Source organism: Gossypium hirsutum, chromosome D05, assembly GCF_007990345.1.
Source record: "Gossypium hirsutum isolate 1008001.06 chromosome D05, Gossypium_hirsutum_v2.1, whole genome shotgun sequence".
Lineage (NCBI taxonomy): Eukaryota > Viridiplantae > Streptophyta > Magnoliopsida > Malvales > Malvaceae > Gossypium > Gossypium hirsutum.
The window spans coordinates 62,737,174-62,749,522 of record NC_053441.1 but is presented as its reverse complement, the minus strand read 5'-3'; the positions used below and the strand labels follow the sequence as shown (position 1 = coordinate 62,749,522).

Sequence of the window (12,349 nt, the reverse complement as noted above, 5' to 3'; positions counted from 1 at the left end):
TATGTTTCTGTTTTGCTTTGTTTGTATATAAGAGCATATGATGTTTGATTATGTTAATTTGTATATCTTTGAATATGTTATATGACCATGCATTTGAAATTATGGCAAAATTGATTTGCTTTTGTTGAAATTATGACACATCTGTTCTGTAAATCGTGGAATTCCATGCCTTCTGATTTCTGTTGTTGTACAACTGCATGTCTTACATGCTTTTCTTTCAGATTATGTATTTGTATGCCATTTCATATTGCATGGGGTTGGGATAATATTGTAAGGAGGAAGTTCTGGCAATTTAATGATCTTCACTATCTGGTGGTTTAACCACATTTCTATTTTGGCAACTTGACTCTACTGTAGAGTATATGCCACCCCAACTATTATACGTTTATGTTAAGTCCTTAGTTTGAAAGAACCATTTATTATTTTATTATTCTAGTTGGACGATTTAGTTAGACAGATGAGAACTAGTTAGAATGGAACTAAGTTATCGTAGTTGATAAAACTCATTTTTATGATGAGAGAGAGTACTTAGCCATGGGAATCGAGGGGGTTAGTGTGATACTCTGACTTATCCACTAAACCCAGCTTCCGTGATTAGTTGTATAAAGTTTGTATTGGCTTCTTAGGCAAGTTTTATGTATTCCCTTGCATCAATATTTTCTTCTCAAATTTTCTCTGCACTTTCTCTCAAACATCTTGACCGGAATCTTGTCTATAGTTGGGTTCGCTATATTTAACCAATTCCTTCGCTATTTTAGCACCCCGCTCAAGACACTCTTAAAGGTTCTCGTGATAAGAGAGAAGGTCATGGCGTTTAGAATTATTGTATTTTTTGTGTGTTTCTACACTAACCCTTGTATGTATATTGTTCCTACTGAAGTATATCTACATGAACTTGACCAAACTATGAGTTTAAAATCATGGATGGTATAACATAGAAATGATACTTATATGACTATAGGAATGAAGTTATGTTAGAATTGATAGAGTACATGAATGAGTGATGAAATGGGTATGTGTATTAGATATGAGGTCCGATGAGTCCCAAATTCATGAAGAAACATGTATTAAGTTAAGATTAAGTTAAGAAAAAAATAGTCTGGTTGAATGTGGGTTCTCTTATATAGGTTTTACTAAATATTTTAGATAAGTCCGTTATAATCTAAGTCCCAAAAATAATGAATAAGTGCATGAATGGTCCAAGAGGATAAAATAAATGTTTGATAAAGAAATTGCAGTAGTGCAGACCGAATAAACAAATCCTATCTCCCTGGCATTGTAGTGGAGTGGATTGAAGCATTAGTTCCTATACCTCTGAAGATGCAGTAGGAAAGAAATGGGGCTACTTGAAGAAGAAGAATGCCAAGGTTCAGCACCATGGGGCAAAATTGAGCATTTTTAAAGTCTTTGCTCCTTTCCCGTTACACGATAATGAGCAAAGAGGGGCAGCTGTAATACCCTATTTTCGCCCAGGTCTAAAAGGCCCAAATTAGAAACAGGCCTATAAGGGCCCAAACTGAAACAAAGTAGAGGCCCAAAACTCAGTGGCCCAAAACAGATAAAGAAACCCTAGGGTTTCTAAGAAACTTCAGCCGCCGCAGCCAAGTCCCTTTGTACAAGCCGAATCTTCACCTGCAAGGAATGAACACAGGGAAGGAAACAAAATCAAAATATTTACAGATCAAGAGATATCAAGCATGATTTGTTTCTTCATTTTTTTATTATTACTATGGCTATAAGAAGGCCATTAATGTACTGTAAAGGGGGATTGGAAATCAATAAAAAAAACAACTATTTCCACAACCGAAAACAGAAAACTCAATACTAAGAGCAATACAATCGATCCAAAGGTTAACATCTAATTTTTTTTATATATTTTTTATTTACTTTTATTTTTCTTTTACATACGAATAAAACAAAGAAAAAAAGAAAGAAGTAACCTTTAGAGGTGCCCAGATCGTCGTAGATGGCCGAGGGTATCGTCTCCGAAGATAGACGATCGGAAGCCGAAGGGTTTCTCGGGCTTTTGGGGTATTTTTGTTGATATTTTGAGGGATTTGAACCCAGATTTGGGCTTAGGGGAGTCTAAAAGGCCAAATAGGGGAGTCTAAAAGACCAGTCGATGCCCGGACGGTGCCTGAACGATGGGCGAAAGGGGAGAGCTTTTTTGAGGGAATTTGGTTTTTTTTAAAAGAGAATGGAAAATGAATTTTTTTGAAAGGTTTTTGGCTTAAATAGCCAAATAAAACGACATCGTTTTGAGCATGGGTCGACTCGACTCCGACCCGACCCGGCCTAGGATCCGCATGTTTTTGAGCAGAGGGGAAAATTACGCTTTTAGCCCCTTCGCCTTTTTAATATTTTACAATTAGGTTTATTTTATTTTTTAATTTCGCCCTTTAATTTAGTTTCAATTTCAATCTGGTACCTATGGAACGACGCCGTTTAGAGGAAAAGGAAAATTTCCCTTCTAGTCCCTCCGTGATTATGCTCGTGTTCAATTTAGTCCTTTTGACTTTATTTATTTACAGAATTGCCCCAGATTTTTCATATTCAGTTCAATTTAGTTTATATATATATATTTTTAAATTAATTAATTTCCATAATGTAATTATTCTCTTTTTTGCAATTATTTTTATCTATATATATGTATATTTGTTGTTTTTATGTACATATTTATTTATTTATATTTTTAACGACTATTTTTATATATATATACATATTTTTATTTTTATTTTTAATATTGTAATTATTATTTAATATTTTTTCTATATATATACTTTTCATGTACCCATTTATTTCCCTATATATATATGTATATTTTTATATAATGTAATTATTATTTAGTTTTTTTTATATATGTACATGTGTATATATTTTTTTAACGAATGTTTTTTTATTTATATATATGGATATTTATTCTTTTAAAAAATGCTCAAATATATATATTTTTAAACACCTATTTTATAATCTATATATGTTTATCTATTTCTCTTTATTTTCATAAGTATATTATGTATTGTATATATATATATATAATCTTCATAATTTCTATGTGCATGTTATATATCTTCTTTTCTTTATTTATTTTGTTTGCTTTCTTCATTCTTTATTTAATTGTGTTTACATTTATTCATTTAATATTTTGCATGTCATGGATTGTTGTTTTTTTTTCATTTCGTTTATTTATTTGTATTGTTTCTATGCCATTGATGTATTTGTTATCGTAACATTTACACATACAATATAACATTACGTCATCTTTTTATTCGAATTTAAAAATGGAATTTTTCAAAATAGAGATAATACTCGTATTGAGGATTTTCGAGATGATTGAAGCCCTAACGTATTGGGTTCCGATTTTCTTCATTAAATTTAACAATCGAGAATTGCTCTTGAATCAAACAAAAATAAAACTTGCCATCGGGAATTCAATATGTTGTGTCCTAACGTATTGGATGTGACACGTTGATTTCTCGAGACATAGATTTTTTTAAAAAAAATAAAGGAAATATTGAATGTTTGGGATTTTAGGAAATTGTGCCCTAACGTATTGCGCTACGATTTCTTCATAAATTTTAAACAATTAGATATTTTCTTAGATTTTATTATACGAGTTTTTTTGGCTAACTCATCATGAAAAGAATAAAATGTTGTGCCCTAACGCATTGGGTGTGATATTTTTCTTTTTTCAAAATGAGAAGGTCTAAATAAATAATTTAATTTAGGATCACATTTTTTTAAACTCTCGACTTCAAGACATTAATTAATCAATTTGATACCAATTTTTGGGCGTTACAAGGGTGCTAATCCTTCCTCGTACGTAACTGACTCCCTAATCCGTTTTTCTAAAAATCGTAGACCAAAGCTATTTTTTAGGTGATCCAATCACACCTCAATAAAAGATTGGTGGCGACTCCCAATTTTTATTTTTTAGTCAACAACTAATTTTTATTCTTTTTAAAAAATGCTTTCGACATATATAAAGTTGGTTAAATTTTAAATTTGATCTCTAAATTTCTCTCAAATTTTAAATTGAATCTCTATACTTTAATTTTGACATAAGTTGGCACTCGTGACTAAAGAGATTGTTTAAGCACTCTATGCATGCAAGGGTACAAATGGTTAGACATACCTAGATGTCTAGTATATACATGGTATAAATACTCCTTCCTTGGTGCACAAGTTTCGTATCCAAACTGGTGTATGGAGGAAATGAAGGGATGTTGCGTATGATGATGAAATGAAGACACATGATAATATGGTTTGCCTCCGGTTTTGCACTTTCCTGCAAATCGTGACTGGTAAAAACCCGACCTTGAAGGGGAACACGTGTGTGTTTGAATACAAGGAGGAATGTTGGGGGTACGGAGGTTATGATTAGTAAGTAGCCTTGATGAGCGATATGAAGATACAAGCAAAGTGATTCTTCGGAACTAGGATCAGAAGCTAGTACAAGAAAGGGAGTATTTGGGAAAAAAAGGGGTGTATGTTTGTAAAATAAGGAGTGCACATTTCATGAAATGTAAACAATGCATCTGACAATTATATAAAGGTTGTCTGCGAAAGTGGTATACACGCAGAGCAGTTGTGCCATGTGTTCATCATATGTGAATTTCCAAATTGTGATGGCATTCGTGTAACACCCCAATTCTGGTGGGTTTAAAAATTTTAGCGTATAACAGTAAAAAGTTTGTTTGACGTAGTAATAGTTGCCCAAATGATTATTTGGTGTATACGTATGGGTGTTTAGTTACTGCCACAAAAGTAAGTAAGAATTTGATTTCCTGATATTCTGTCGCATATTAAGGAGAAGTTCGTGTTAATAGGTTGAGAGTAACTATGAAGAGAGTAAATCTATATTTTGTAATTGAACTGTAACAACCCACCCGGCGAAGTCCTAGTATTCGGTTACTGTTTTTTGAGATATGATTTTTAGAGTAAATTTTGAACGAGTAAAGTATTAATTTTGGTTAAGTATAAGATCCTGCGAATGCGCCTATGGGCAAAGTTTACATTTGGCGAGATTGGTGGTTTGGCGGACTCTACTGTAGAGTATACGGCACCCCAACTATTATATGTTTATGTTAAGTCCTTAGCTTGAAAAAACCATTTATTATTTTATTTTTCTGGTTGGACGATTCAGCTAGACAAATGAGAACTGGTTATAATGGAACTAAGTTACTGTAGTCGATAAAATCACATTTATGATGAGAGAGAGTACTTAGCCGTGGGAATCGAGAGGGTTAGTGTGATAATCTAACTTGTCCACTAAGCCTAGCTTCCGTGATTAGTTGTATAAAGTTAGTATTGGCTTCTTGGGAAAGTTTTACGTATTCCTTTGCATCAATATTTTCTTTTCAAATTTTCTCTGCACTTTCTCTCAAACATCTTTATCGGAATCTTGCCTATAGTTGGGTTTGCTATATTCAACCAACTCCTCCGCTGTTTTAGCACCCCACTCAAGACACTCTTGAAGGTTCTCATGATAAGAGAGAAGGTCATGGCGTTTAGAATTGTTGTATTTTTTTGTGAGTTTCTACACTGAACCTTGTATGTATATTGTATGAATGGTATAGAGTCTATGTGTTCAAGCATGTGTTTTATGGTGTATCACTAATGTAGTATAAGGCATGGTTACATCTGAATATTTGGAATGTATATTATGAAATGTGTGTTTTGTTGGTTATTTATTAACGGCTAAGAAGATTGTACTTATTTTGTTTCAATGTATGACACACCTGCAAGTGAATCTATTTTGAAACCGAGCTCTAGCATTTGTTGTAGACTCAAAGTTAGATGTGACACAGATTTAGTCTGGACTGGTAATCTGTTGTCGTTTTAAAGGTTTCGCTTGGACTAGTAACCTCACATGTATGGTACCCTCTAAAAAGAAATTATGAGTGACAGTTACCTAATGGGGTTTTCTGCATGTCCCAGGACGATGATGGGCAAACCTCACATAACGTGAATTTAAAGAAATTATTATCATAAACATCCAGGAAAAGAATAGCTTTTGAGGAAAACTCCAAAAAGAATTCCTTTACAGAAAACTCTGAAAAGAATAACCTTTATGTCAAACTTGAAAGAAATGTCTTTGTGGAAAAATCTGAAAAAAATAGCCTTTTGTGGCCAACTCTAAAAGGAATGCCTTTGCGGGAAACTCTAAATGGAATGCCTTGATGGCACGTGATTGCCCGTGTAGTGTGTTCTATTAGGAATATGTGGTGTAAATTATTGGGGATGTCTGGTAAGATTTGAATATGAATGTCTGTGTCTATTGTAGGATGCGAGTAAATTCTCTTAGTTCAGTAACAAGTAAGACCAAGAGATGATATCGATATGTTATGGATTAAGAGCGAATGAGTTTCAAGGGTTTCTGTGAAAAGAGATGCATATATGTATGTCAAGAAGGGTATCCGTCATTATGGCCTGCAAGTGTGAAAAGTGAGTGGTATTGTGTCTTGTTCTAAAATTGTTAGGAATTTTAATTAATGTCATATTGAACTATAGGATTTTGATATAGCACAATGTGGAGTGCATCTATCTAAATGGTCTAAGCAATGATTTATCAATATGAATATGCGTGGTACTGAACCAAGGGTTGTCTGTGTGTGAATTTGATGGTATTAAAGTCTACATAAGTATTTGCCAAATATATATGAGTATTCTTCCTCAATAATTGTTAGTGAACAATTGTTTGAAATAGGAATATGGATTAAGACATGGATATTTGGAAGTGTTTCCTAAATGTATGTTCTGTTCAGAAAGTATTATGGGACAAGAGATCTATGAAATGCTTGAAGGGATTCCTCAGTTTGCTAAATATGAAATATTAAGTATAGCAAGGGTATAATGACTGACATATATATGAGTAATAAAACTTTGATGGTATCAACTGAGGTAAATGATGCAGAGTAATATTTGACTCATAGCAATTCATATAAGATTTGCAAAGTATCCATCAATGTATGGTTAAAGAGCTCACTAAGTACTCTTGTACTTACAAGGTTTGTTATTTTTTTTAGGTATTTGAGGAAAGACTGCGCCTAGAGGAACAACGCAAGGAGTTCGCCAAGTTAATTGCGAAGTGGGTTATTATGCATATAGCGGAATTTTGGTGTAGTCTAGGAATACAGCAGAATTTGTGATGATTATTTTGTGATTATGAATGTTTATTTGTAGCCTCCCTGGCTTATTGTTAAAGGTGGTTTATGGCGATACCAGATTAAAATGACTTTTAAAATACTACTGAAGTGATAACTCGATAGGGAAATGTTATTTGAGCTTGTGGATATATTTTTTTTTAAGCTTCTGCCAAAATCTATTTACTTGTGTCTTTAGTCTTTTAAAGTAGCACGATACTGTTTTTAATTCGCTTTCAATGCTATATGTTTTAAAAAAATCGGGACAAAGCTCTGGAAAGCGGGTACCCGACAAATTGGAAAGTTAGCCTTTTATTATCTAAATAAAAGATAAGGGATATTTAACACTTAATAAATATCTTTATAAATAATATTTAAATAAAAAAGAATTATTAAAATAAAAAGAATCCTCCTAACCATGAGGGTTTTGTTGTTATTCAGGTCTAAATTTTAAATAAGATGACTACTTGAAATAAAAAATGTTGGCGAAATATACATGATGGCAATAATATCCCTCTAACTAAGGAGCTTTTGTCTTCAATGTAATTAAATTATGTCCGAATATATTTTCAAAGTACCAGCGGACACTCATTATATTTGAACTTTTCGTAATAAATATTAGAAATATTATTATTCCTTTGAAATATTTTTAGTATTCTTATTTGCTAGAGCTAAAAGTTCAAGTGATTCTTTAAAAAAAAAGCATGTTAATTAAATATAAACTTATGTTGGTAGCTTAATAAATGTTTAGCCAAGGTCCATGCCTACTTACAACGATAGATGACATTAATATCCTGTTAACTATAAGGGTTTTGTCCTAATCATTTAATATCCTCTTAACAAGGAGGCTTTTCGAGTTTTATTTTATTAAAACTAAATAATATGACTTTGACTTTGAAGTATATTAAAAAATGGTAAAACTAAGCCTGGGCCATATTTGATATTTACACATATAAAATAGAATGACTTTGTTACCATATTTAAATTTAAAAGTCTTACTTGTAATGCTAGAAGGTTGTGTATAAATATGTGTGTGGAGGTAGATATGAAGCAGAATAGAAGGAGAGTGAACTAAAAAAAGGAGTTAAAAATGGCTTGTCATATAGTGGTAAAAGGTGAGCTTAAGAATGGTTCTGATGACTGCCTTGCGAGCTTGACTTATTCGAATTACCAAGGTGCTCCGGTAACGATTAAAAAAGATTCATTACCCACTCCATTTGCGCAGAATATGGTAGTCGACGGTCTGTACGGAGGCCTGGTGTATGATGTTGTTAGGGTGAAGTGGATTATTCTTTGGACCACTGATTGTAAGGTATTAATTAATCAGTATATTTTTCATTTATTTTGATTTTGTAGCAGAAGAAATTAATTAATTAAACTATATATCAGGTGGCTACTAAGCTCATTCCGACCGAAAACCATATTGTTTGGGAGGATATAGTGAGCATCCTTCAGCCCTACCAGAGCTCTGACAACTTGCCCGTATCATGTGGGGGTGCATTTTCCGCAGAAGCTCATATCCATGCAAATGGAGATGGATCTCTAAACCTGACAGCACAAATCATGTGGAGCGGTTGCGAGTAAATCATATATTGCTCCATGCTTATCTCTATCGGTTTATGCTGTGTGACCCATGGAGGCTGTCTACTTCTTTATATTTATAATACTATTAAATAAATTTGACAGCCACTTCTACCTTTCCTATTCAACATTGTGTGCCTTGTTTCTCCTTTTTCTTTTCTTTTCTGTAATAATATATATACACACGGTTGTGTGAATTAATAAAAAAATGTCTATGTCGGTGCCTATATCTATATCTTTATAAAAGCCTGAACTAGATAAAAAAAGTGTTGGGTGCAATAGTAAGGCATATTTCAAGTTTATCTCTATACTTTAAGTTGGCACCTGAATTCTTATAATGTCTTTAGTTAGTCTAAATATGTTATTCTAATTAAAACGCTCATGCGAATTTCAAAGGATTATTAACACCATCTAAATTCTCTACTAAATTCTAGTCAATTACAATGTAATTTTTTTGCTCCTTGGATACCGAGTAAGTATATTTTTTAATTTCAAAATGGCAAGCCAACAAATTTAACAAAAGAATTATAACAATGCTAACAAATGGACCTAAAATCGAGACGTGAAGTCCTCTATTGATGTCACTTCGAGGATTGCTCCTATATAAAGTGTGTTGTATAGAATCAATCCAGTAGAGGTAAAGGAGTTGAAAGTTCAGCTGCAAGAACTGTTAGATAACAGGTTCATCAGATCAAGTGTTTCGCCTCGGGGTGCACCAATATTGTTTGTTAAGCAGAAGGATGAGACCCTCCGGTTATGTATTGATTATAGGCAGCTAAAAAAAGTGACCATATTAAGTTGCCCAGGATTGAGAACTTTTTTGATCAGCTAATTGGAGCTAGAGTTTTCTCAAAGATTGATCTACAAGCGAGTTATTATGAAGTTAAAACTTACAAATGTAAAACAAGATGTTATTAATATCCTCTTAATATTTTTAATAATAAGACGAAGACTAATAAAAATATCTTAACAATTTAAACTATTTTATTTGGAAATCTAACTAAGGATCAGTCCCTTGCATGTCTCAACTTGGTCGTAAATTAGCGATTCCTGAATGGATGGTAAATGATCAATGTAAAAGATACATAGGTAAATTACCTATTCATTTAATATCCTTTTAACACTGATCAGTAGATCTCCCTTCTCAACGTAGTTACTCGAGATGCCGGATAAACCTGTCCAACTCATGTGTTAACCGAAGTATTTGATTATTCATTGTTGGTTATTTTTAAAAATAGATTTTCATAAAGTGCAATTATCTATATTTTGAACCACCTATTCATATTCATGCACAATTAAAACTCACAAGTCTAATATTTATTTTAAATAAAGAAGGTGGGATGACAATAATATCCTCCTAACTATGAGGCTTTTGTTGTTATTCAGGTCTAGATGACTACTTGAAATAAAAATTGTTGGCCAAATATACATGATGACTACTCTTTATATTTTAACTTTTCGTAATAAATACTTGAAATATTATTATTCCTTTCAAATATTTAATCCCTAATTACAAAATTCAACAAAAATCACTTAACAAAACATGTTTATTTTACAACAAATATTTATAATCTATCAGCTAGCATCAAAACGCATTCAGAAGCATCTATGGCAAGTCCCTCAACCTTTAACAGTTTTGCAAATTAACCTCCGGGCTAGCTAGATTAAACTAAAACGAACTCAAAAACATTAAAAAATCCTTAAAAACGGGACACGAAAACATACCATGCAAGGGAAACAAGCCTTGCCCAAATTCTCCTCTTCCGTTAATGGCTAATATCGGTTTTAGAATGGAGAATGAGGAATATGATACCTTGTTTTAGGTTATCTTTATCATTTATTTATTAAATTACTAAATTAACCTTTAAAAATCATTTAAACTACCATAAAACCTATCCATCACAATCCACTATCTTAGTATATGTTTTAATTACCATCTAAGTCCATTTGGTTAAGATTTCACATCTATCTGATCCTTTTAAATAATAAAGCTCAACTTTTACACTTTTTACTATTTAGTCCTTTTTTTCCTAATTAACCATTTAAACATCAATATTTCTTAACAAAATTTACAGTCCAAAATAGTTAAAAACATAAAACCATCTTAATTAATTATTCGAGAATCCAATCTAAGCTCCCCCGCGTCAATCGATCCTAAGATTGATGAATAGGTGAGAGGCAGGTAAAACAAAAGGGTGAGCTATAAAGTTTAGTGTGTAACTAAACTCAAACAAAGAACACAACGAACACAATAAACAAATCAAAGTATTGCAGAGAACTTCTTAACGAACAATTGAGCAAAATTGAGATTGCATGCTTATGTTAATGCGGTAATTTTCAGAAAAACATGGCACAAATTTTTTAGAAAATTTCCTACCCAACTCCACTACACACCAAATTAGAGTTCCCCAGAACTCATCCATCCAAAAGCACACCACATAACATCCCAACATTGGCGTATTTTATTTGTTAAATTTTACCATTAATAGGTATCTATTTTAGTGGTTAAGGGCATTGATTGTGTGTTTGAGGTCATTGGTTTAAACCTCACTCTTAGAAAATTTTGTTATTTTTGTCCCTATTCCTGTCTTGGTCATTATGAATAAAATTTTATTTTCACTCAATTAATAATAGGATAAACCTATTGGTTTAGTGGTAAGTCTTTAGCTTACCTCTTGGTTTTGAGTTCGAATCCTTACGTGAGCAAGTGGGTTTATTTTTGCTAGCCTTTGTGTGTCTCCACCTATACAATGGAATGGGGTTAGTGGTTAGACATGATTTGAATTTGTTGGGATTATTTTTATTTTATTTTATTTTTGAGAACTAAAAGATTTTCCAAAAACCACTCCTCTATTTCCACGTCCCATTTTTCTTTCTTTTTCCTTTTTTTTCAACAAATTTATTTTCTTTCCTTTCTTCTTCACATGGGTTTTTTGTTGGTAAGATCTGAAGTTGTTGCTTTCTTTTCTTGATCGTTGTTGTCCCCAAATCTTTTTTTTTCTACCAATCAAGTTCAGTAATAAGTGTTGATTGAATAGATTGTAAAGTGATTCGTGCATAATTATTGTTTATCTCTTCTTCGGTATGGAAATCTTCTTTCGTTGGTTATAGCCTTGTTGGGCTGTCTTATCTTTGTTAATTGTTGGTTGGGTTTAGGGGAAACTCAAGAAACGAATAATCCTTTGACGACTTAGGATTTTGGAGGTGTTGTTCATCCGACAGTAAGGGATTTTTCCTAATTTGGAACTGTTGTGGCTGTTTGGAGTAATCGTGTGGGGACAGGATTGGTATTTTTAGGAAAATCGAGCAGCATATCCTCTTAAATCGATCCTTTATATTTGGCTAATCCTTTAAGTGTATGATGTTTATAGGTGTTGGTATACTCGTTTTTTGGAACCCATGTCAGAAAACATCCATGTGTGTAACGAAAATCTGAGAAAATAGCGAATGGAAAAGCCAAAAATGGGGACTATTGACACCACACACAGTCGTGTGACAAGCTGTGTGAGACACACACGGTCTGGGCCATTTAGGCCGTGTGGGCCCATATTGTAAAATTTATCCCTAGGGTCGTATTCGTTGTACAAGTTAAATGGAGGCCTCCCGTAGGGTCTGTACGGTAA

The 12,349-nt window shown here is 32.8% G+C and overlaps 1 protein-coding gene across 1 annotated transcript; it reads left to right on the top strand.

Annotated features, from left to right (window-relative positions):
- The first annotated feature begins 8,189 nt into the window (after positions 1–8,189).
- Positions 8,190–9,023, top strand: LOC107930323 (uncharacterized). Its single transcript, XM_016861954.2, has 2 exons — positions 8,190–8,457; positions 8,535–9,023. The coding sequence occupies exons 1-2, from the start codon at positions 8,236–8,238 to the stop codon at positions 8,727–8,729; spliced, it is 417 nt and encodes a 138-aa protein (XP_016717443.1). The 5' UTR covers positions 8,190–8,235; the 3' UTR covers positions 8,730–9,023.
- Positions 9,024–12,349: the final 3,326 nt, after the last annotated feature.

Coding starts and splice junctions, on each gene's coding strand:
- LOC107930323 (XM_016861954.2), top strand. CDS start 8,236: ATGGCTTGTCATATAGTGGTAAAAGGTGAGCTTAAGAATGGTTCTGAT. Junction 8,458..8,534: donor TTTGGACCACTGATTGTAAG/GTATTAATTAAT, acceptor ACTATATATCAG/GTGGCTACTAAGCTCATTCC.